The sequence below is a fragment of the Anopheles bellator genome, chromosome 2 (assembly GCF_943735745.2).
Source record: "Anopheles bellator chromosome 2, idAnoBellAS_SP24_06.2, whole genome shotgun sequence".
Taxonomy (NCBI): domain Eukaryota; kingdom Metazoa; phylum Arthropoda; class Insecta; order Diptera; family Culicidae; genus Anopheles; species Anopheles bellator.
Genome location: NC_071286.1, coordinates 72,196,895 through 72,214,730, shown reverse-complemented (window position 1 = coordinate 72,214,730; position 17,836 = coordinate 72,196,895). Strand labels below are relative to the sequence as shown.

The 17,836-nt window shown below is 46.5% G+C and overlaps 6 protein-coding genes across 7 annotated transcripts; all 6 read right to left on the bottom strand.

Moving 5' to 3' along the window:
• Positions 1–597: 597 nt before the first annotated feature.
• Positions 598–4,537, bottom strand: LOC131210612 (protein quiver). The gene is made up of 4 exons (XM_058203887.1): positions 4,288–4,537; positions 3,346–3,399; positions 2,264–2,410; positions 598–1,117 (listed from the first exon to the last, which is right to left on the bottom strand). The coding sequence occupies exons 1-4, from the start codon at positions 4,319–4,321 to the stop codon at positions 882–884; spliced, it is 471 nt and encodes a 156-aa protein (XP_058059870.1). The 5' UTR covers positions 4,322–4,537; the 3' UTR covers positions 598–881.
• Positions 4,538–8,013: 3,476 nt separating this feature from the next.
• Positions 8,014–9,720, bottom strand: LOC131211246 (uncharacterized). The gene has a single exon (XM_058204648.1). The coding sequence runs from the start codon at positions 9,718–9,720 to the stop codon at positions 8,014–8,016; it is 1,707 nt and encodes a 568-aa protein (XP_058060631.1).
• A 1,989-nt stretch (positions 9,721–11,709) lies between these two features.
• Positions 11,710–13,546, bottom strand: LOC131210562 (uncharacterized). Its single transcript, XM_058203827.1, has 2 exons — positions 12,748–13,546; positions 11,710–12,685 (listed from the first exon to the last, which is right to left on the bottom strand). Exons 1-2 carry the CDS (start codon positions 13,482–13,484, stop codon positions 11,791–11,793), a joined length of 1,632 nt encoding a protein of 543 aa, XP_058059810.1. The 5' UTR covers positions 13,485–13,546; the 3' UTR covers positions 11,710–11,790.
• Positions 13,547–13,846: 300 nt separating this feature from the next.
• On the bottom strand, positions 13,847–14,894 carry LOC131207992 (18S rRNA aminocarboxypropyltransferase). Its single transcript, XM_058200630.1, has 3 exons — positions 14,536–14,894; positions 14,280–14,464; positions 13,847–14,217 (listed from the first exon to the last, which is right to left on the bottom strand). Exons 1-3 carry the CDS (start codon positions 14,862–14,864, stop codon positions 13,847–13,849), a joined length of 885 nt encoding a protein of 294 aa, XP_058056613.1. The 5' UTR covers positions 14,865–14,894.
• Positions 14,895–15,058: 164 nt separating this feature from the next.
• LOC131207991 (cyclic AMP-dependent transcription factor ATF-2) lies at positions 15,059–16,584 on the bottom strand. The gene is made up of 2 exons (XM_058200629.1): positions 15,563–16,584; positions 15,059–15,503 (listed from the first exon to the last, which is right to left on the bottom strand). The coding sequence occupies exons 1-2, from the start codon at positions 16,420–16,422 to the stop codon at positions 15,059–15,061; spliced, it is 1,305 nt and encodes a 434-aa protein (XP_058056612.1). The 5' UTR covers positions 16,423–16,584.
• Positions 16,585–16,600: 16 nt separating this feature from the next.
• On the bottom strand, positions 16,601–17,577 carry LOC131209594 (large ribosomal subunit protein mL62). 2 transcript variants are annotated; one of them, XM_058202696.1, is made up of 3 exons: positions 17,319–17,577; positions 17,070–17,249; positions 16,601–16,981 (listed from the first exon to the last, which is right to left on the bottom strand). In XM_058202696.1, exons 1-3 carry the CDS (start codon positions 17,494–17,496, stop codon positions 16,731–16,733), a joined length of 609 nt encoding a protein of 202 aa, XP_058058679.1. In that variant the 5' UTR covers positions 17,497–17,577; the 3' UTR covers positions 16,601–16,730. The 2 variants fall into 2 exon arrangements, with proteins under 2 accessions (XP_058058679.1, XP_058058678.1); XM_058202695.1 differs by having other exon boundaries at positions 16,648–16,988; positions 17,077–17,259; positions 17,326–17,577.
• Positions 17,578–17,836: the final 259 nt, after the last annotated feature.

Below are 17,836 nucleotides of genomic sequence, written 5' to 3'. Positions count from 1 at the left end.
TACGTAACTGAACATCGATACTACAGAATAGCCAACCTGGGCTATGAAACCGAAACACGTTTAATAAAAGCAAAACCAAGAAACGATGGAAGAAGAAAAATAGATCTAGGATAAAAAGATAGAGAGAAAGAGAGAGATAGAGAAAGAGAGAGGACAAGGATAATTGAAGGACCTTCCTTCAGATGGCTGGTGGAGCCGGACACTAAATTAAACTTTTGCTACCATTGAGTTGAGCACGTGCCTTGGATTGGAGTGTCTTGCCGACGTCGTCATTCATTCGTAAGGAATAGCGAAAATGTTACATTGCGTGGAGTGGTCCGGTTTTGACCTCCCCGAGCCTTATCCGGCGGGAGTAGACCCTAACCCCCTACACTGGAGTACGTGGCGTTGTGTTCGACCTTGGCTGTGATTCATATTCATAATTGAGAAACGTGTGCACTGTCGAAGGGTGTTGTGATGAAATGTGTCTCTACAGGACGTCTAACGATTACTTGCGGTCCCAAACATGTATTGATGTGGGGGCTAGTGTAGTGATGTGTGCGTGGATCACATTGAATGAATGATATTGGAACTAGAGCCGATCGAACTGGCCAGGAGGAGCGGAAACATAAAAAGTCAGGCGGGCGTTGAAAGCGAGAAATAGTACGAGCGGAGCGGACTACGGAGTTTTTACGGTAGCGACGAAGAAAAGTCTTTCGATTTGCCTCGCAAGCTTCACAGCAGCACAGGGCGAAGCGTGATCCAAGTCTCTCGGCCGGCGACGCTGCATGTCCCAAGCAGGTCAACATTGCGATAGCTGACCCTGGGCCAGAAAGTGGAAGGAATTGTGTGGGCCACCAGCTCGAGAAACTTTCCTGTGGCCTGTTGTTTTGCGACGAGGCTTACCGAAGGACCCTCTGCACTACTTGTAACAAATAAACGGCGAGCGCACTGCCGACGCACGCGTGCATAGTGAACCGGTGGTTCGCGGTGAGCAAGCTTGGGCTGGAGTTACACATATCTTCCTCACAGAAACACATATGGCCATTGCCAGAACTTTCCATCATACACACATGATCTACCATGAACAGATTAATCTGTAACTGTGACGTGCACATTCGCCTCACGACCTCGTACGCTACGTTGCGATCGCGTCAGGTAGGGTCGACGTGCGATCGTTCATGGAACGTCCATCGGGGGTTATTGGTTAGACGAACCAGGAAGCCCCCGCGGTGACCACAAAGCGGGTTGCAAATCATCGGGACCATTGCCGATGCAGAGTATCAGTTAGTAGAAGAAAGTGGTTCCGGTTGAACCAAGGTTTGCAAGGTTAGTTATACGGACGGCAGCGCCGGCACATTAGTGCGAGCCATGCAACCCATAGTGAGCGTTAGTGTTCCGGTTACAACGACATCAAGTTCACGTACAATACAGTTCCAGACGATCCGGACGGTGGGCGACACAACGGGGTGTGTTAAATGGCGTTTGTTCATTCGTTTTTCAGTATTGGTTCGTTTTGTGTGGTTGTGAACCCGAGATATGTGTGTTTGCAGGTTGTTTTTTTTGTCGTGGATTGTAGCGTATGCGTAGCAGAACGTGTTCGTTTGGCAGACATAAAGTGTATAAGCCAATGTACAGTAAAAGTTTGATATTATAAAAGATTGTAAATGCGAAAATAAGACGAACCCATTAACATAGTACAGTAATAGAGAGAGAGTTTAATCGGGTAATATCGAAACGTAAATAGTAGAAGAAAAATGAAATTGAAAGATAGTTCAAAACAGACGTGTGTATAAAGGGAAAAGAGAAGAAGAGAAAATTCTTGAATTAATACCTGCTTCTCTTCTATCCTGTATTAAAGCTAGACTAAAAATGCGTATACATATTTGTTATAAAATGGAATGAGCAAGTCTGATTGAATCCAGGTGATCTGAATATACAACAAAGAAAACGTTGTGTGAAACTAAGCAATAGAATGTAGAAAAGAGAATGTAAATTTGAATTCAACAATGATGCAATATTCGATATCGGAAACATTAACACATCAAAGTGGTTATGTATCGATATCAGACATTTGTCATTAGCGTGTGTGATATAGAAAAGTATTTACTAATCATTAAGATTAAGATTAAGATTAAGAACTGAAGAACATGTTTTTGCTGGGGAAAAAATTCCCACTTGACAGATACCCAAAACCAAAATCAAAAGCGCTTCCACATACTTGAAATGATGTTGGAAAATATGTTTTGTTCAACCGGCTTGCGGTCGGCCGATGGGCACTTACGTGTTCTCGAGTGGCGCACCATTTTGACGCAACACCCGTTGCAGGTCATTAGGGGCGGTTGATCTCGGGGCAGCGCCGTGTAATTGAATGGGTCCTTGCAGCGAGCATCCGTCCAGCTATCACATTCGTAGCAGTAGATTGAGCGTGCTTGAATCCGGATCGTATGATAAAATGAAAGAGTATTACAACCAGGAACCTGACCGATTGCAAGTTCTGAGACTAGCACTAAGCATGCACACTGAAAGAGACAACATGTTTTAAAATCGAATGCACAGTTAAGTGAACAAGTGTAACAGTAAATGCCTAACAGACAGTATGCTAAGAACCTTGTAAGCGGCGACTCATCGGTGTTCGGCTATTCGTTGCGAACTCTGATCACTTGAAACTCCTCAATGTGAGTTTACTTTCAAGTGTTTCATGCTTCGCAGTTCTAGCTAATGGCCAGTGTCGGCACAACACTGGTCGGAAGATGAGTTTTCTGAAAACATTTTTCCCAATCCATCAATGGGCCGCCGATCCGTGTAGACCGAGTGTGTACCGAGAGGGACGCTTCGCTTTAATCACGAAGCGCGACCGGAGATTGATTATAAACAACGATTCTTCCAATAGCAAAGCCAGTGGGAGGTTTGTGAAAGGCCGAAACATTTTATAAACAAAACTCGACGCAATAAATAAACGAGTAACGAGCGCCAATCGAGTTGATAGATGCAAAGCAACGCGAGCTACACACTAGGGCGGCAAAACGGGCGATGAAAATTGAGTTATCGCATTCCTCTATCGAACGGCTGGAATGGGATGGCCTGTGGCACACAGCGCATGAAAATCTTATTTTTTTTCAATAGTTTTCGAAGCTTTTATGGGCAATGAAATTAACGACAAAGAAAAAGAATTCCGGCTTGCTGCGGGGAATTGTTAGACGATCGGTGATCCGAACCGATCGTATCATTGAGCGACGGAGGAAGGCTAGCTCTTAAAAGCACATCTCATACAACGAAAGCGATCTTTTAAAGACATTTAAACGATGCTAGGCAATTTAGTATGGACAGACAGTGGCTTGGAAATGAGTTAGTTGTTTTGCTTACTTTGGCACTCGGCGGAAACCTGGGGGATCCAAAACCAAAACACTCCTACTAACGCTACACAAAGTGGTCATAGGTGAAAGGTATTCCGTTTTTTCGTTTGTTTTTGGAAGCAAAAATGCATTCAAATTAGTGCGCGTTCGCGAGCATATCGTTGATTTTCCAATCCATCGATTCATGAATGGAACGGTTCCGGGGCCAAAGCATGAATTGTTTATGCGAGCGTTCCATGCGTGTCGAGAGGGGAAAAGGGGAAAAGAATGTTAGAACCAGAGGTACATCGCTGTGGATTGATTAGACTGTTCGTGTAGTGGGTACAATGTGTGGTGTGTGGTAAACGAGTGGTTTCATTTCGCCGAATGTATGGCAAATACTTAGTTCATAAGAAGAGGTTCGCCCAGCGATTATTTTCAACGAAACAGGGTTTCCGTTAGACACACAAACTGAAAGGCAGTAACAAAACGGAGAGAATCAGAGATCAAACTGAATAAAGAAAACATTGAACCGAGGTACACAATTGAACACATGACACAAAATGTAACTTGTACACAGTACAAGAAGCCAGCGTCAACGAAAAAAACACTAAAGTCAGCCAAGCAAACACCAAGCTCATATCAGCAACCAGAAATTATACAACAGAAGTCAAAACTTACATGGAAAACAATTGTCGGCCGAACCAAAATAAGCGCACGAAATGAGTAAAACTTTTGAAATGAAAACAAGGGATACAATTTATCAAACAATTGTTGTAAAACAAAATTCGTATGCGCAGTGCAAAACAATGTTCGTAACTCGATTGTGTGTCGATTGGTGGTTTTACTTGATTCTGTTCTGTAGCTAAATTCCGGCAAAGCTGCCCACGTGAACTGTGTCTCTGTGTGTATGTGTGTGGTTTTTCTGTATGTGTCAAATAAAATGCATGGCTCGTGTTGGCGCAACAATTACCTAGAGAGATTATAAGCCACTGCTTTCGTTCCATTGCTACAGGGACCTATATTGTAAAAAGCCTATTCTAAAAAACAATGATGATTCAACTCGACGTTGAAGATTCGATCCGACTACTTCGGCAATCCTTTGGCATCAGTGGACCGATTCCGCTGGAAAGCTGAACACTAGAACCGTCGAGCCAGTCGAAGTGAATTGGTCAGGGCAGAGTGGTGGCGGTCGGTCGTGTAGAAGGTACACCCGTGGAGTGGCACCGAGTGCACGTGGAACGTGGAGGCCGCGAATCGTAGAGAAGAATGTAAGAGAGTAGAGTGCCACAGAGAGCAGCAAGTGCGCTTGAAACGGAGAAAGCGCAACCTTTCCAGAGCAGGTTACGGATGTTTCCTTTTCCCGTGTTTTCGCTGCCGTCCAGGACAAGATACAGACGATGGTGATGGTGGTGGTGGTGGTGGTGGCATCGAACTTCTGGCTGATTCGATGGGCCAGATTACTCGTGCACTGCTAGACGTGAACCAAGCGTGCCACATAAAACCGTCATGATTTGTTGGCCGCAGGACCAATTATTGATTTCAGGCGACACGCTGGCGTTACGCCGCCGATGATGTTCAGCAGCCTCTGGTTCGTGCGACAGCTGCTTCGTTCTAGAGAATTGATTTTTCAGTTAACTTTTGCACTTGGCTCCTTCTTTGGCCCTCTTTACGCGTATCACGGACACATCGTTCACTGATAACCACTCAGCAATGGGGCACCAATATTCACTTCTTTATTGCCAAGATTCGGCTAGAACGGAATGATAAACATTGTGTTTAGATTCGATGCACTATTTATAACTTTTCTGGTCAATACATATTCCAGATACGCATGCTTTACGTTCAACGATCGGATATGCATTTGGGCCTATCGTTTGGGACAGCGATAAGGCGACGGTAAACTTCATGCTGCAAAACGAGCCAGCGAACGGCGATTTGCAGGAAGATCACCATCCGCAATGCGACATTGACAGTTTGCCACGGCACGGCACTGGGTTTCCTTAGCCGGTCAGCGGAACTCCCGACCCACGAGTGTCAACTGTCAAACTGCGAGCAGGAAGTTGTAGTAGTTGAGCATTTCTCATCGTTCTCCCAAAACCGAGCGTGGCATAGAAGGGCAAAAGGTGTTGAAAAAAATGATTGTACGAAGAAACGAAGCACGAAAAAGAGCTATTACGGTGGCACGTTTGAGAGTGGTGATGCTACATATCTTTTTTTGGGTCGTGCGCTAATAGTGTTCAGACAGTGCTAAAAATATATACCACTTCGTCGCGCACGTCGTCGCATCGCACAAAATCACACTGAATTCGGGCGAAACGTACTTCTCGTTATTCTGTCACCATTTCAGAGGCAACTAGATTTACTCCGTTTGACACCGTGCCTCGTTCGAAATCAGCTTGCCCATCAGCAAGTTTTCACAACACTCTTACCGCAACCTATGAACTTAAGCCACGAGCCCGTATTGCTTCCTTTCAATTTGCACCGCACCGCGCACTCGTCACGTCCTGCTCGTCGGGAGGCAAAATCGCAATGGTACAGACGGAGATTTTCGCATACAGCTCTGTTTGTAGCAGAATCAAGTCAACCTCGTCAAAACGATGGAACGTCCTCTCGCAGCGGAGGCTCAGGTTTTCTCTCTCATTTCTCTCGCGGCCCTCTATGAAAGGGTGTTTCTCCCGTTAGACGAGGTTAAGTTTTGAAATGTGACACTTGCTACGGAGCAGAATTATTTACTGTTGCTCTTGTGGGACCGAGCAGAGAGACAGAAAGCAATGCTCTATTGTGTATTTGAGCACCAGTGTGCGGACAGAGTATTTGGCCGCCGTTGTGCGGATAATGAGTGCATGTTACTAACAGGTGAGAATTAAGAGTTTGACAGAAGTTTCTCTCTTCGTATCCAGCCGTTTGAAAATGAAAACAAACTTTGCCAGCAAATGCAAAAATGATTAATGTTCGTGTTATTATAGGATGACATTTATGCAACTCCGTGTAATTGTGAATCTAATTATGCTCTAATAGCAGTAAAAAATGTCAAATCATTCACAATTTGGTGTAGCATGAAGTGAGGTATAGCTAATCTGATATACACGTCATATAACCGAAAATTCAGTTTCTTTAAACGTCGACAGGTACAGTAATTTTTATGTGCAAAGTGCTCCAACACATACTTTGAGGCCGTGATTGATCGTCGCACTGTGGCTGCGCAGCGATGTGTACCACAAATCAGTTCAATTTATGTCTCTAACGAAAACATGCACGTTTCCCACCAATGCGAAGAAGAATGACCTGCAGTAAGTGATCGTAAATCAGTTTTAATCGAAGTTCGGTGCACGTAAATTCGGTCAGCGATTAGTATAAACTTTGCATTTGTTTATGTTACGTTTTTTTCCTTCACAAGCTCCGTTAGCCCATTCGTAGAGTGTGGCGCATGATGCAACGAAAAAAAAGGTAAATTAAAATGTGATCACTTGCTGTGTACTATTTGGTGATGCTAGCGCCCTCTGCATTTCAAGATGGAGACGCATGGTATCCATGGAGGCGCACCACCATGGAGGCGCACGGTGGTTTTCAAATCGGTTGGCATCGGTTATTTCGGATCGGAATCGGTTGGATTCAAAACGGTTTGTAAAGAACATTAGGCTAGTTCTTAGGTCATATGTTGATTGCTGCTTAAGAAGAAAAAAATCGTTTGAAGTACAATTGAAGCAAAGGCTAGAAACGTACCGTCATGATTTATTGATCGATGACGAATGCCGCATATGTAACAATAATTGGGTTTGATCCTTCTCTTCTAACAACATACAATTGCATTTCTCTTATAACAGCATACAGCTTTGCGATTAGAAGACTCCGTTACGACTGATGACTAATGAACAGTTCTTCCGTTGCAGCTACCAGAGCTCATGGAATGTAAACAGAAACACACTGTGGAGCTCATAAAGACTACATAATCTGATGGTTTCGTCATATCTTATGTTTATTTCTCCATATCAGGGCACCGCTTGTGCGGCAGTAGTCGAAGGGGGCAGCGACATAGCCAAGGGCAGCGTCATCGTTGGCAGTCGTCATCGTTTCTACCATTACCGTCGCATGATCTCAGCTATATGATATTTATTTTGCCTCGTGGAAGTAAACTCTCATTCATGCCAAGCCACACACCCTCAGACTTGGTCGAAAGAAAATAAAAAAATACCGCCCAAACTCCGTCGCTGATTCATTCACGCCCGGCCTCGATTATGGTGTACAATCAAAACAAATGGTCGGATGGTCGGTTTAAGCTTTTTCCTTCTTTCCGACCTGCACCATGTACCATGTGTACCGTCAATAGGGCGAGTTATTTATGGTCCTTATTCACTACCGGTTGTACGATGACCGAGGGGGCCTGGCGTAGGTTGCGATCGTTGTTGTTGCAGGTGGGCAGAGCTGATCCAGTGCCGAGTAGAAAAAACAATAACATCCTGCAAATGGAAGAACTGCCCAGGCACTGGCTCTTCAGTGCTGCGAAGCGGTATTGGTTTCGCTTTCCATTTGCTTGGTTGCATCTGGCATGCTACTCCACACCATTTACTCTAGAAGAATCCACGCCTTGACCGGGCTTGCCTCTAGAGTGGTAAGGTGTCATTAGCCGGCTAATGATGAAGCATTGTACCCCGGCATGGTCCCCGGCCCGGAACGCATGGCGAATCCATAGGTACTGTCACAGAATACAACACTCCGAATCGCTGCTGCCGTTGCGCGAACCGCGGGAATATTCGGTTATCTTCCAGTAGCTGTTCTGTTCCGTGAGCGCTCGCTTGTTGCCGGTCAGCTGTAGGACTTCCTGGTTGTTATAAAAATCGTAGTCCTGGGTTTCGCTTGGTATCCGCGAGCACAGCAACCCACCACTGGCATAGTTTTGAAGGCGAAAATATTCGCAATCCCCCACCGGGAGCAGTTTCCAACGGAATTTTGTGTTCGACACACTCTCGCCCTTCGGTGCAACTATCGGAAGTCCGGTTCCACTTTCGCCTAGGTAGCCGTTGATAGCAATACCGCGAATGCGAAAGCAATTTCCATCCTCGAGGGGCTCGAATTCGATCCGATTCTTGTCGGCAATGTACCGCGAGAAGCCAATGTCCTTACCAATGGCTCCGAATTTGAGCAGAATCCTCGACTCGTAACGCGAAATGGTCACTGTTTTCCACAAAATCGATATTACCACCGACGGCAGGTTGGTTTTCAATCGCTCCAGATCTGCCCGAAGAGTGGCTGTGGCAAACCCAGAGTCCGACATCGTTTGTTTGATGCGATACGCCAACAAAAATATCTCGGGCCGATAGGTGTGGTCGTAGTGTTCCATTTGGCCATACAACACCCGGTAGCTAATGATGTCGTGATCAATACGCGAAAGGTGAGAAACGAACTGCAGTATGTTGTTCAGGTTCCGGACCTCTCCCTGATAGGCCCGCTTCAGCAGCTCGATCAGAATCTCGTCGGATAGGTGGTGGAACAATCTATCGAGTGGCGCTGTTGGCTGAGGATCGTTTTGGATTAATAGGACAGTCCGCTGGACGCAGGGAACTATTTCGTTGCGTACCGCTTCTAACCGCTCACGGAACACATCCTCGTGAAGGGACGCTACTGATTTATCCGGTCGCTCTTGAAGTGCATCCACCACGAATCCGTAGATAAGAAGACATTGTGGCTGCTCGTAGAAAGTGCCGCACTGCTTTAGATGCCGCACCAAGCACTCACATCCCGTCACGAAAGTTTCCGCTGAGTTTGCCTTGTTCTGCTTTCGGTAGCCACTGAGAAACAGCAAGATCTTCATTAGGTTTCTTATATCGCGCTCGAAAACGGCCTCAATGATAGACGGTAACTGGCTCAAACTGTTCTCGAAGGAACAGTACTCATCGTACACCTTGTCGTAGTTTTCGTTCCGAATGTGGCCGATGCATAGTTCCAGTTTGTGCTGATTGCGTTGATTGCGGAAGATGCGGATCTCGCGCATCGTTCGATCAAGTACACGCTGCATGGCCATAAGCGCTGGCTCATACTTGATGGCATCAGCGAGGAAGTACAGTCCTTTGCTATCATCTTGCGAGTCGATCTGCTTTCCAAGCTCGAAGACGCGACCACCGCGCTTATTAAGCTGCGCGTACAGATCTTTGTTGACGAGGAAAATTTTACGAAATTGACCGAAAAGGTACTGTATTAAACTGTGCAGCTCCTCGATCTGGTACTTCCGCTCGTCGACGGCGTTCATCCATTGCAACTCGAAGGAAAGCGAGCGACCGTTTTCGCCAAGCCGAGAAACCCCGGACAGCTGTCGGATGAGAACGATCATCCGTTCGATCGTGCTATAGATCGTATCCAGATCGTACATGCTTTCCTTGTCGAATGTGCCGATGCGTTCAACGGTCATTGTTTATTCCACCAAAAGCTAAAATGCAAAGATGCAAGAAAATTCAAAGGGCTTAAGAACAACAAACATTTACATCATTTATAATTTGCTTTAAGGGAATGTAAAATGGGAAAATAAAAACACTTTCCAAATAAACGATGGAAAAATCATTTCAATATCAAATTGGGTCTAGTTTAGAAATGCTGTTTCCACCATGTTTGGTGTTAGTGGATCAGAACGTGACTTTTCTAACATTAACACGAACTCGTTCGATGCGTTTTGCGGCCACTTGGAAGTCATCAATCAATGTTTGCCTCTTTTGCTGACCCGAAGGAGTACTATAAATAATCTTTCGACGTGCGAAATCAAGCACCGCGTAGAAAGATGCGCCCTAAAGCGGAAAACTAACGTGCGAACGGTGCCAATCATATTTTTCAAGTGCTTTTGAGATCCCAGAAATACGCTGCCCACACAGCATGAAAAAAGGACGTCTTCTTCACACATTCTAAAGTGAGCAATTTGGAATTCGATCGGTCCCTGTTTACATTTGGACGAAGCGGCTCTACGCTCACCCGCCATGACCTCTGGAATGTAGGCATAAACATGAATATGTTGAGTAAAAGTCCCTAGAGACGGACGCGAGTTCGTTTGGTCGATGCGCCCCCAAACGTCGGCCACGAAACGCCAGCGATCACGCCTTGCTGCCGCAGGCCATCATTCTTTTAGGTGACATCCGCGGCAGTAACGGTGAAACAAATTGGTTCAAGGTTCCGCGGCGGCTACGGCTGGCTGTGAAACGTTTTGTTGATCTCACTTTGCTTGCCCGCGGATGTGGTGTTCAAAATGAGTGTGCCAACCGCCAACAACATCGGTAAGAAATATTTTTTGTAGGCAAATACTGAAGGAATAAAAACCGATTCAAGCCTTATGGCCAGCGGGTTTTGGATTTCGATTTTATTCACACTTCAGCCTGTCCATTCTCCTAGGGCCATCGCTATTTCAACCCAGTCCAGCCGCGACCAGGCGTTCGGAAATGGCGATCCGAACATAAACACATCATCAACTTCGATCACTGTTTATCCAATTTTACGCATAAACTCAGGCTGGCCTTGCTCAGGTTTGCGATCGGCGGTCAACCTTGTTTGCGTTCTAACGATGCAACAACGGAACAGGAATGACCAAACCAAAAAGGGGGATCGTGTACACAAATCGAACATCCTATCACCAAAGTCGCTTCATAACTGTGGCGCTAGGTTTAAAAGTACGCCATGTGCGCTCGAGGCCTTAACTTCCCGCTTAGCTTGTTGGGTTTGCATCACTCTAGCTCCTGTTTGCCGGTCTTTTGTACACACTCCGTGCACGCCGGGAGTTTCGATATGCTTGATTTTGTGCGTCCCAAATAAAGCTACGGCTCACCTTTACGTTGGACAAAGTACCGCCACACCAGGCCCAAAACTTTGTCAGCCGCACTGCTAGCGAAGTTCGGACAGTAAAGTTAGCTCGAGAACCGTTTTCAAAAACACGTTACGTGCCAAGACAACAAATACTTTGGAACCAGTATTTCTGTGTGCACTTTTCCGAAGCAGAATTAAAACTGGCCACCGTTGGCACGATCAGCGAACGAGCGATCGCGATCCACGCATTTCCATTACCAATGGGCATGCGCCACAAACGTACAGTGCTTGGCGATGTTTCATGTGTTGACTGACCGCGTTCGCCGAAGTTAAGTTTTTATGATTAGCTGAGAGCTACACATGAGAAGGACCGCAAATTTATTCCGTTCTTGTGTTGGTACGCAAGGGACGGCATTTCAACCTGGCATTTGTAATAGCAATTTTATGCTTCACGGTGCGTTCGTAAAATTGTCCAATGCATGGCCAGATGCTGGGTAAGTGAAACTAAACAAGCATTGTGCTTTACTCTTTATTGGTGTTTAGTCCCAACGTTGAGTTTTACCATTCATACTAGGATCTCACGATCGCTGGACACTAATTAGTGACAAAGGGCATCATAGTTCATTGTTTTATTTCCTCTTTCCGCAGGCAGATATAGTTATCAGATCGTGTGAATGCTGCAGACTGTGAAGACTGTTCAGAAGACGCTCTTAATTTCAACATTACTTTCAGCTCGTGCAGCACTCGGAACGGGCGGTTTTACGCCTGGGCTAATCACTACGAAGATAGGATTTTTCTTCGTCACTTGACTATTCACTATACGTGGCGCAATACGGCACACTTGCGGAGCGGACAATGCTACCGGTGGTTGTTCAACAGCTCTTTTTAAGCTCAGGCCATCGACGACGAGTTGGTTGTTGCTGGTTGGTTGGGTCCCGCCCGTTACGGTTCCGTGGGTTTGGAGGATGGTTTGTAGCGTTGAGCCGGTGACCTTCATTTCAGGCGTCACAGGGATAAGGCGCACTGGTGCCGTGGATAATGCAATCGGTGGTTTTGGCGCAATTTTCGCCATATTCTGGCCACCAACGATCAGTCTAACCTGTTTCCCGCCCGTTTCCTGCGTTTCAATGGCAGTTTGTCCTTGCGACGTAGCGAGTCTCATTTCAGGCGTTGCTGGAATAAGGCGCACCTGATTTGCAGACAATACAACCGGTGGTTTTTGATCATCTCTCTTCGTGTTCGGGTTACCCACGATCAGTCTAATCTGTTTCCCGCCGGTTTCCAACCTTTGAATGGTCGTTGCTGTGGTTGTTGTTACAGGCGCCGCAGCGAAGTTCATTTTAGGCGTTACATGAAAAAGGCGCATCTGCGGCGCGGCCAATGCAACCGGTGATGCTTGATCAACATCCATCACGGTCGCACCATCGTTTTCGTCCAACGTCTGCGTAGTGGTTTGTTCCTGTGGCACGGTGACGGAGCAGTTGCAATGTGCCTTTTTCAATGCTGCAAGCTCGGTCCTGAGGCGTAAATTTTCTGCCTCAAGTTCAATATTCCGCTGATGTTGCTTTTCTTGGCTCTCCTTCAAACGAATCCTGCAAGGAAACATCATTTAGAATAGAGTTAAATACCTACGTTTAGTACCCGTTTCTCTTACCTGTGCCGTTTGGCCGCAGCGTTACTTCGTTCCTGTCTCTCCAGATCCTCACTGCTCAACTCCACTTGACTGGCATTCTTCTTCCTACTTCTCTTCTTCAGTGTTGGAACCATTGCCTGCGGCGTGTCTTGTGGTTTTTGCAGCGTTTGGTTCATAAGCAGCGGACCCCAACCAATTGGCTGTCCTAAGATCACTGGGGACCCGGTTTTTTGTGCCATAAGGGGGGGAATGATTAGCACGGGAAACGTAGCACAAGTTGGTGCTGTTGGCGGACAGACTGGAGCTGGAGCAGTAGCAAGAGCAGGACCAGGTTTCGGGAGAATGTTAACCACGCGATTTGTGGAAATTTTTTTGGCCTTAGCTAGCGCTCGGCTGCGCTTTGGCTGGGATATTGTTGTCGTGCACCGTTCCTCGGTCTGTGTTTTCGTGTTGGCCGTTGCTTCGATGGTGGCGGGAAGCACATGCGGAGGATGAAGTATGTCTTCGTCTGAGCTGTAGCTTACTGGCGTGAACACAGAAGGCGATGGAGTGCGGGCGTAGACAGGCGATGGAGTGCTGGCGTAGACAGGCGACGGAGTGCTGGCGTAGACTGGCGATACAATATCCTCTTCGAACATTTCATCAAAGGACGTCATGCTGTCTAGGTCCTCGAGTATCTCAATTTCCAAACATTTGCTTATCCCGTCACTCTCGCTCACCGGGTGTATGTCGATACTGCATAGGTTTTCCGATTGCATCTTCGATGAGGAAATTATTACCTGATTTATGTTGTTTTAAACGGCAGCTTAAAACTCAAATTAAACAATGTGTACGCAATAGAAATCTGTGAATGTTTTGATCGAGCCGCGAGTGAAACAACAATGTTTACATGTCAAAGCGAACCTTGTTTACGACACTAGGTTGTACGCTTCGCGTCCTGGTGTGCTGGCCACGATCCGTCGGCGTACGAGGAAGACAGGATTATGCGGTTTAGTGCTACAATTTAGCAGCACTTTGCTGTCGTAACATTGCCACATACTCAGCAGGTTGTTTTCAGAAGTACCATAATCACCACGATGAACCAACAGCAACAAATAACTGGTGACACGGTTCAATGTAATCATGTCTTTATTAAAGCTTCATCGGATTTCGACCCAGTTTCGGTTTCTTCTAGTGTTTTGTCGATGTCTTCGTTTACTTCATCATCACTGTCCGTATTTTCTGTTTCTTCCGACGATTCGCTGCTGGGGAAGCTGCGATCACACTGTACGGTGGTTTCTGCCTCGAGGTACTTTTGCTGCGCCTCTAGAATTTCTTTACTATTCGCACATTCCGCGTACGCATCCAGTAGCTCTTGATTCAACTCCACGAATGCGTGCCCCCACGAGAATTTGTTAAGATACCACAGTGCCTCCTTTTTGAAACCGGTGATATACATGGATGCCGCAATCGCCTCTACGCACGACAACTTGCACGGTTTCCCATAGTTGACTAAAACAGAAGGAAAGCCCACAGTAGGGTTGACGTACATTCTACATTGACTAAGTACTTACTGGGATTTGCGGCCACTAAGAACGGTAGTAGTCGCGGATTTGGTGATCGCATTTTGTGGAACGGTGTTTCATCGAGCCTTGCCCACGAACAGTCGACGACGGCTATCCCGGCAGTTTTGATAATTTCCCTGTCGAGTGGACTGACACAGTTCACGCCCACCGGTGTTAGCACAAGGCCTGGAAACCTGTATTTGTTGAAACGGAAACGGAGGGCTAAGCCTTGTACCATTACAAAGTCCGCCAAAGTTAATCTTACTTTTGACCTAGACGTAAACTTTTTATCAGCCCGTGTCGGGCCAACTTCCTGCCGGAACATTTTTTTGGGTCACAGTGCTTCAAGTCCCACATGCTGACGGGGAACTTTGGAGGTTTGCCAACGAATTCGAATTTATTCCTTTTCTGCTCATCACCGGACTCCGTTCCGCTAGCGGCCTCTGAACCGGAATCGTCGTCGTCGTCGTCGTCATCGCTTCTCACCGCGAGCTCTGAGAGTGTTTCTGCCAAATGGCGATCCTCCCTTGTTGCAGGCCGTGATCGCCTCCCTTGATTGTGATTTTTTGTACGTCCGCCACGAAATTTGTGCATTTTGCCCAACAAGCGCTCCACAATTGTGATTGTTTCCTGATTCTAGAACATGCTTGGCGATGCCAAATAATGTAAACAAACCAAACCTCCCTTCGGGAATGGACAACAGTGTGGAGCATTAAATTCACAAAAAGAAATCAAAATGCTAATAAAATACCCTATTAATTTATTGCTGCACTCATTGCTGAACTAACTTAATCTTTAATACGTGCAGACTTATCAGAGGATGAACCTTCGGCGACTGCACAACTCGGGGACGTGGGCTCTAGTCCTGGAGCAATCACAAAGAAGATAGGCTTTTTGTTCATTGTGTGACCGTTTATAATGCGCGATGTGATCAGGCGCACTTGTGGCTCGGACAACGCAACTGGTTGATCGGTGTTTGAAGATCGGTGGGTTGTCTTCATGCACGTACTACCAGCCACTACTTTAGTTGGTGGTCCGTCCGATTCCAATGCTCCGCTGGTATTTTGTAGCGATGAGTGTGGTTGTGACACCGCAAGCTTCATTTCTCGCGTTACGGAGCAATTACGATGAGCATGCTTCAGCGCGACAAGTTCGGTCCTTAGCCGCAAAATTTCAGCCTCTAGTTCAATGTTGTGTCGATGCTGCTTGTCTTGGCTCTCCTTCACACGGGTCCTACAAGGAAGAGACTTGTATTACAAAATAGTCAAATGGCCAACGTCTGCTTTCCCTACCTGTACCGTTTGGCCGCAGCCTTCCACCGTTCGTGCTTATCGATATCTTCACTACGTGACTCCTTATTATCATTAGAATAATTCGCCGGCTTGCTCGAGCTTTTTGCGATTCCTTTGTCACTAGAAGAAAGGATTCTTTGCCCCTGAATTCTGTCCGTTTCCTGCGACGGGTTACGCGGTTTTTGTAGGTGTTTCTTCAACTTTTCCTTCACATGGGTACCCCAACCGATGGACTGTCCAATGGTAACTGGGGCCAGTATTTTGGGTACTACAACGGGAGGCATGACTAGCACGGGAATCGTAGCACAAGTTGGTACTGATGGCTGACATAACGGCAGTTTCGGGAGAATATCTACAACGCGTTTCGTGGAAGATTTCATGCCGTCTGGTGGCACTGTGGTGCGCTGTGATTGTTGTATTTTTCTTTTGCCCCGTTGCTTGGCCTCTCCATCGGTATTGTCCACTGCTTCAACCGTGCCGGGAAAAACATGCGGAGTATGAAGGGTTTCGCCGTCCGCGGTTCGACTCGGTATCGTGAGTTCGCCCGCGGAAGGCGGCTGTTCTGTCGATGGAGTGCCAACGGAGGATCGCGATTCAACGGCCCGTCGGAACGTTTCATCAAAAGGGTTCACTTTCTGAAGATCCTCGAACAGCCCAACCTCTTCACATTTGCCGATCAAGCGAGTCGGTGTTGGCGTTTGGTCGGTAAACAACCCACCAGTTCCCTTAAGTGGTGGCATCTCTAGGTTCAAGCTTAACTCGTGCTTCTTTAGCTGCTCTTCACTAGTGGCATTTTGGTCGCGGTCATCGGTACAGTGCCCCTCTTCCAGTTTTATTTTTGGGGCCACAGGATTCTCCATTCTGCTACACACAGCAGCGGGTGTTCACTCGCAAACAACACAAACTGATTACAAAATGCATACGCAACAAAACGCAGCACCGAACCGAAAACGCGTAGGCAGATTGCGTGCAGTTTTGGCCAAGACGCGAATGAAAGTTTAATGTTTATATGTCAATCCTCCCGCTCGGTTTGACATATCAACTGTTTACATGGTTCGCTTCACATCGCATTTCGATTGTGAAAAATCCGAAAATTATTGCTACGTCCTATTTTATTATTGACCATCGTTCACGACCAACGAACTATATTCCTAGTGATCCGGACTTCCTACAAAAGTGGAGTCTGTCGCTGAGCTTTTGTGTCCGATCGCTTCCGTTTGATCGCCAGTCGCTCTCGCGTTGCTTTCTCATGTCTCCGACGCAGCATTTCCACTGTTTCAACCGATGGCTCCGTTGAAATGGGTTGCTCCGCTTGGCGAATGAAGTTACGCAACTTTTCCAGTGCATCGGCTGTATTGACATGCTGCGAGCGTGTTAACTCGCTTCTGATCACCAGAAAGCCATCCTTCGTAATACGTCCTTTTTGCTGAGAAAGAGGTAACCGAAGTAGGTTATCATACCACCTGTGGTGTGAACCCGTGAGGTCAGGACGCTCCCACGATCCCACGACCTACCAATTGTGCAAGACGTTTCCGAGTGTTTTCCGAGAGCCAAGTGGCCGTTTCTAGGTGAAACCGTACATCAACCTTTGTGCTCACTGTGTTTACGTTTTGTCCACCGGGACCGCTGCTGCGGCTGTAGCTTATGTTGATCTTGTCTAGGGGTACGTAACCATTGAAAGTACCATCTGGTTTGGCCTGGGGAAGAAAAGAATGCACAACAGAATGGGTAAACTTGTGCCACGCTCACGTTTCACTTCCTACCGGCGGTGCTGGCGGTGTGTACAGACGAAGATTGCTGTTCGGATAGATTGTGTCCAGCGCTAGATCACTTCGGTAGCTGCATAGCCTACTGAGAAGGTGAAATCCTCGGACATTGTGTGACCACTGACCGAGGGGCGCTCTTCGTAGAAATGTCGTCACTACTTTATTCATTATTTGCGTTTTAAATCTTTAAAAATAATGAGCAAATTGTGGAACGCGCAGCACTCGGCAAATCGTAACCAACTTTACCGGATTCCGTGCCGGAGTGCAATAAATGAAAGCTGTCAAAACGATCCGGAAACGCTTTGCTTCAGGGGACTTCAGGGGATCGTTATTTCACAATCAAGGTTGCCAGTTTTTAAAACGAGAAAGTTTTTCCAGTTTCTTTTGCATTGCAATTCAACGGTAATATTGGTAATAATACGCAAACGCTAATATTTGTACAACAAATATATTTTGTAAAGAATCCTGAAGATTTATTTACGTGCTGAAGTTGTTTTATTTCATTGCC

Excerpts from the sequence above, each read along its gene's own strand:
- LOC131210562 (XM_058203827.1), bottom strand. The coding sequence starts at position 13,484 with ATGCAATCGGAAAACCTATGCAGTATCGACATACACCCGGTGAGCGAG. Across the intron at positions 12,686-12,747 it reads GCTGCGGCCAAACGGCACAG|GATTCGTTTGAAGGAGAGCC; the intron begins GTAAGAGAAACG and ends GTTTCCTTGCAG.
- LOC131211246 (XM_058204648.1), bottom strand. The coding sequence starts at position 9,720 with ATGACCGTTGAACGCATCGGCACATTCGACAAGGAAAGCATGTACGAT.
- LOC131207992 (XM_058200630.1), bottom strand. The coding sequence starts at position 14,864 with ATGCACAAATTTCGTGGCGGACGTACAAAAAATCACAATCAAGGGAGG. Across the intron at positions 14,465-14,535 it reads AGTTTACGTCTAGGTCAAAA|GTTTCCAGGCCTTGTGCTAA; the intron begins GTAAGATTAACT and ends CAACAAATACAG. Across the intron at positions 14,218-14,279 it reads CTTAGTGGCCGCAAATCCCA|TCAACTATGGGAAACCGTGC; the intron begins GTAAGTACTTAG and ends CTTCTGTTTTAG.
- LOC131209594 (XM_058202695.1), bottom strand. The coding sequence starts at position 17,496 with ATGAATAAAGTAGTGACGACATTTCTACGAAGAGCGCCCCTCGGTCAG. Across the intron at positions 17,260-17,325 it reads ACACACCGCCAGCACCGCCG|GCCAAACCAGATGGTACTTT; the intron begins GTAGGAAGTGAA and ends TTTCTTCCCCAG. Across the intron at positions 16,989-17,076 it reads GGAAACGTCTTGCACAATTG|CAAAAAGGACGTATTACGAA; the intron begins GTAGGTCGTGGG and ends CCTCTTTCTCAG.
- LOC131207991 (XM_058200629.1), bottom strand. The coding sequence starts at position 16,422 with ATGGAGAATCCTGTGGCCCCAAAAATAAAACTGGAAGAGGGGCACTGT. Across the intron at positions 15,504-15,562 it reads GCTGCGGCCAAACGGTACAG|GACCCGTGTGAAGGAGAGCC; the intron begins GTAGGGAAAGCA and ends TCTTCCTTGTAG.
- LOC131210612 (XM_058203887.1), bottom strand. The coding sequence starts at position 4,321 with ATGGAACGAAAGCAGTGGCTTATAATCTCTCTAG. Across the intron at positions 2,411-3,345 it reads GGTTTCCGCCGAGTGCCAAA|CACGCTCAATCTACTGCTAC; the intron begins GTAAGCAAAACA and ends TCCGGATTCAAG. Across the intron at positions 1,118-2,263 it reads GGTGCGCCACTCGAGAACAC|CGTACGAGGTCGTGAGGCGA; the intron begins GTAAGTGCCCAT and ends ATCGCAACGTAG.